Raw genomic sequence first — 5163 nt, 5'->3', positions numbered from 1 at the left:
TGAACTCAGAGATTTGACATAAGCTGCTAATTTAATGTTTTTAATGACATTATGCGTAGAACGACGACCGAATTTTACGCGAAGTGCCGCAATCTGGTTGTCTTTGATGGGTGCTATGCCCAAAAGGAGGGGTCCGTGGACCAAAAAGGGAAAAGTAATTTGCTCTCCATCTGGCCCGGTCCAACATTAAGTAGATGTGGACTTGAGATCCTTTACATCCCAAACATTTGAATGATAAATGATACCTGAATATTCGTGAAAATGTCAATAGATAGCATGTGTGTGCTTCCTAAGAAGTACATTTAAATGTGGATGGGAACCGTATCAACTCGCTTTCAAGGGAACAATTCTTAAAAAACGCATGGGCCTATTTATGCATCTTGAAAAGAAATCGCAGAGGCAACTTTTCGATGTTGCCCACCCCTGCCCAACTTAGTAACAATTCACAATCTAACGTAGAATATTTGTCCAGGCTAAGATCGGAACCTGAAGATGTAGACGCTCCCAGAGCGGAGCAAAGGCAGCGTCTGAAGAATTGTCTCTGCCCCGAGCATAACAACTGTTGTTAACCACTTGCCTGTTAACCTGACAGGGAGGTGTTTAGTTGGTAGTCCGCCAGCGTGCTGTAGCGGGAGTCCAACACTCTGTGCGTAAACGCATTCACCTACCCTACTCCAAAAAAAAAAAAAAAAACCACTTGCCTATAACAGGCATCAAACGATATTCCAAAATCATCACAAAACCTGAATACGTGTCATAGATTTTGGGGAAGCCTGTCCTAAAAACGAATGCGGGTTTTGACGGGTGTCATTTGCTGGTTTAGGGTTAGATTTAGGCTAAAATGCAATAACGGTAGGAAAATTATATTTAAATAGGTTTATTTATTTGAACACATATCGCTCATCAGGATTTTAAGCAGCAGCCTTCTTCTTCCAGAGACCGAATGGGGAAGCACCATAACCAGCGTATCCGTAGCCTGGGGCAGCGATGGCAGCTGAAGCTGAGTAGCCCAAAGGAGCAGCGTAGGCAGCAGACTTAATAAGAGGTGCTGAGTAGGCTAATGGAGCAGCGGTAGCGATGGCTGGAGCAGCAGTGATAGCTGGAGCAGCATAAGCAGCACTCTTAATAAGTGGAGCTGAATAGGCGATTGGAGCAGCGGTGGCGATGGCTGGGGCAGCAGCAAAGGCTGGAGCAGCATAAGCAGCACTCTTAATAATTGGGGCTGAGTAGGCGATTGGAGCAGCGGTGGCGAGGGCTGGCGCGGCAGTGATAGCTGGAGCAGCATAAGCGGCGCTCTTAATAATTGGAGTTGAGTAGGCGATTGGAGCGGCGGTGGCAATAGCTGGAGCGGCAGTAGCGAAAGCTGGAGCAGCAGCAAGAGCTGAGTAGCCAAGTGGGGCTGCTGAGTAGCCTAAGGGTGCTGCGGTAGCAAGAGCTGGGGCAGCATAACCCGCTGGGGCAAGGTAGGAAGCTGAGGCAGCACCAATGAAAGCGAGAGCCAAGATGATTGATTTCATTTTGGTTGTTTAAGGAAGTATCTCTCTGGACGAATAAATCCTGAATGATACCTAGTCGCAGCTTCGTGGCTTATTTATACAAATCGCACTCAACTACAACTCGTGGAAAACAAACGACTTAATATCGTAAAGCTTCACAAAATTTTTGTTGATCAAGCTTTCTGCGTTAACAGTTCCGATTCAGTTTTGTTGATAAGTTACCTTTTTAATTAAACTTATAGCAAATTTGCATAAAACTCGACCGTATAAGTTTTTATAATGTAAAAAAAGCAACTATTGCATCATCCTTTAAACGGCGTGTGAAGGGCCTGGTGATATGGATTGGGGACACTCCTAATAAGTTGCACTGAATCTACAAGGACGATTTATTTAATAAACGGGATATTATTTCTGTTCTGTAATGACCTTAATATACTTTTGGGCGTAGCCAAACCTTTCCTTCCTTCCTTAAAACACCGAAGAACTTCTTACATATACTGACTACTGTAATAAGTGGCAACGATTTGGATCGATATCAACACTTCTATTTGACACTTGGCATACCTCTAACGTAACCTTAACAAAGGTTACACCATTTTACCATAAGGTACCTGGATCTGGGAATTACATCTTCCCAAGTAGTGACTAGGTGGATTATAGAAATTCAAAGGGAAGTTTATTATCTATAATCCAAGTTGCCTACTTTGACTTCACTATATTTTAATTAATGAAAACTGATGTCAATTTGACCAAGTTCATTAAGGATCAAATAGTAAGGAATGGAAGAAAACATGGAATTTGTCTTAATTGCTTTTCATCCTATTAGTACCTAATTTCAATAATCTAAATTAAGATAAGCATAAAAATTTTCCTTCACATAGAAATCAATATCACCATTTCTTCTTTTTGAAGAAAAAGTTGTAAAATATTATCAGCCAGCGTTTTCGAAATTCTAGTATTTTGGCAAATCTCTACTTTCTAGCTGATCCTTTCTTTGCATTTTTGGGAAAATATTGATCAAAAGGTTTTTTCTGGAAATTCGAAAACCATTATCTTTTTGGCAGAGAAGGATAATTATGGCCATCTAAATTTGAATATTAAATTTCCAAAATTGGTTATAAAAAAACTTAGTTATTAGTTGTTTATCTCTTGCTATGATCGCGAACAATTCGCGTGTGCAGAAATATCCAGATTAGGGTTTCGTGAGAAAGAACTCGTAATCAGAGTAACAAAAAATTGATAGTTTCTGATTTTATGATAGTTATATTAACAGAGGAACATGTGGCCATGAATAATGCCATCATCAAGCTTTGCTTAAAAACCAGATTAACATAATGGATTACGATGATTCCCGCTCTTTGAAAAGTGAGAGTGAGAGGAAGGCAGATGGGACAATTATTTGAGAACAGAAAGTATCAATAGCAACTAGCAACTAGCAGCAGCCTTGATAACTAGTCTAGAAATATCACAATCAATGGGTGTGCAGCAGTTTTGATAAACGTTTCTTTCTTTCATTTATAAGTCATTTATGGAGATTAAGGATGGCTTTCAAACTTGTTACTGCTGAGTCATTAACCCCTAACCGAAGCGTGAATCAGTTAATTTCTGCATGCATGCTTAACCCAGATGGCACTAGAACAGAAATTGATAACAAACATGTAGACAGATAAGTGGGCAAGCGAGTAGAAGTGCAAGCTGGTAGATGAATTTTTGGTACAAGTTTTTATCTTACTTCATCGTTTCACTATATATCGTATAATAAAATATTTTCGCTCTTTTATTGTCCTGATATGTACATACATTACGAGTGCGGTATTAATCCCTAATCAAAGCATTCATCCTTCTTCATTTTCTTGAGTTTTTGTCCTGTTTACAAGCAGGGTTGGCTCGTCGTGATAGGTTGCGACACTTTGTTTTATCAAAGGCCTGATCTGAATGCAGGCGCGGGGCTTTCAAATCATCAGCCAGCGTTGCTTCGGCCGGCCTATTGGTCGCTTACCATCGACTTCGATGTTCCGACCAGTCTTGGCAAGGAGAATTCTCGTTAGCGCAAATTATATGACAATACCATGGAATACACCTTTCCCCCCTGTCCGGTCCCTTGCAAGTTATTGACGTGTTTCTATAGTCCAGACACCTGTAGCGCTTGATAGGGATTTTCCGCGTTCATATCCTGCGTGCTTGCCATCCAATTTTGATTTTCCCGCTACTAAGGAGTTTCACTACGTCCACCACGGCTAGTTTTGGCCTCGAGCATTTACAGAGGTGAACCTATCCGAGCATTGGTTACCTCTGGACATGCATGCTTTATGGCGTCCTCCATTTCGACCTGTTTTCTGAGGCAGTCAAAATCACGGATTTTTAGAGAACATATCGGCTCTAGACTAGAATGCCGAACTTCGCAGAACTTACTCTTGCTAGTGGGCCCAATTCGACGAGGAGTAAGCCACCCTCCCTTTTCCGCATGGAAGACACTTCTGCTCCATTGTTTTCGGTGTTCAATGGCTTAATGAGCAGAGCCGGCGGTCTAGTCCTTCTACGTTCCCGTCTTTTCTGCTACTGGCTTTTGGTTTGTAGCCTCCTTGTTTTTGGACAGATGGGTCTCTGGGGTGTAGCCAGTTGTTTCCTTTTTGTCGTTCTTCGCCTTTGCCCCTGGAAACTAATTGGATAAAGTCTCCTTCAGGCATGTCGTTCTCTTTCCGCTTTTTAGGCAGCTCGCCTTGCAGTAGGCTATCTGCGGTCTGTTTGGCGCAAGCAGTGTTCTCAGCGTTGAGTGCCGCTGTTCCTGCTTTCCAATCGTTTTCCAATACTCTCCTCGCTCGAATGAAGAAGGAAATGTGGTCCAGTAGCTCCCCATCAGCCCGTTTTTGACGCCTTTGCTGACGTTCCCCTGGAGGAATGTTGTCGACTGCATACGCTTCTTCAATGCCGCGCCTTTCCTTTTCAGATCAAGCTGGGCGGTCGACTGCACTTGCGCTCGGTTCGTGTCCGAATTCCCCTGCTCAGGACTAGCCATTTTAGCTGGCCTTTCTTCCGGAACACTGCAGGGTATGGTAGTTGCCATCCCCGCACCGTCAGTTGCGCCAGTTGGAAAAACTTTCTCTTTATTTGGACGTCCCGGTGTCACATCAGGTATTTCATCCTTCGCGGCCCCTTTCACTGGTCGCTCCAGCGAGCAACGCATTTTTATACTGCACCCAAACGCAGTGCTGCCGACGGCTCCAGGAATTCTCATTGTGTCCCGATGTGTGCCAGTAATTTTCGGTTCACTCTTCACCGGGTGGCTTTCTCCAGGCTACTACTTAGGACGCAGGTATACTGCCAACTAGGAGGTCAGAACTACTTACTCGGGCAACTCAAAGACTTCACCCCGTATCGTAAGTGATTCGTTAAAGGTCGCTGATGATCCCTGAAGGGCATATTACCGCCCTATCAATTACATCTCTAGTTCAGCTACCACTTTTATTGTTGCGATAAGGCTCGCTCCCATTCTTATAAATGGTCTGCGAGGGTAGGTCTTGCGCTACCTTGCAGTCATTGAGGTTGATTTGTATCAACTATATTTCTTTCATGTGTCCAAGGCTCTCCTGAACACTGGGCATCCGCTGCTGCCTGTATCGTGTTGACATTCGGCGCTCTTTTTCCCTTGCAAAGCATACATTCAGGC

At 43.3% G+C, this 5163-nt stretch overlaps 1 protein-coding gene across 1 annotated transcript; it reads right to left on the bottom strand.

Moving 5' to 3' along the window:
* Positions 1-847: 847 nt before the first annotated feature.
* LOC119648735 (cuticle protein 16.5-like) lies at positions 848-1588 on the bottom strand. The gene has a single exon (XM_038050553.1). The coding sequence runs from the start codon at positions 1515-1517 to the stop codon at positions 912-914; it is 606 nt and encodes a 201-aa protein (XP_037906481.1). The 5' UTR covers positions 1518-1588; the 3' UTR covers positions 848-911.
* Between the last annotated feature and the right edge of the window lie 3575 nt (positions 1589-5163).

This window comes from Hermetia illucens, chromosome 2, assembly GCF_905115235.1.
Source record: "Hermetia illucens chromosome 2, iHerIll2.2.curated.20191125, whole genome shotgun sequence".
Taxonomy (NCBI): domain Eukaryota; kingdom Metazoa; phylum Arthropoda; class Insecta; order Diptera; family Stratiomyidae; genus Hermetia; species Hermetia illucens.
This window is presented reverse-complemented; position numbering and strand designations above follow the sequence as displayed.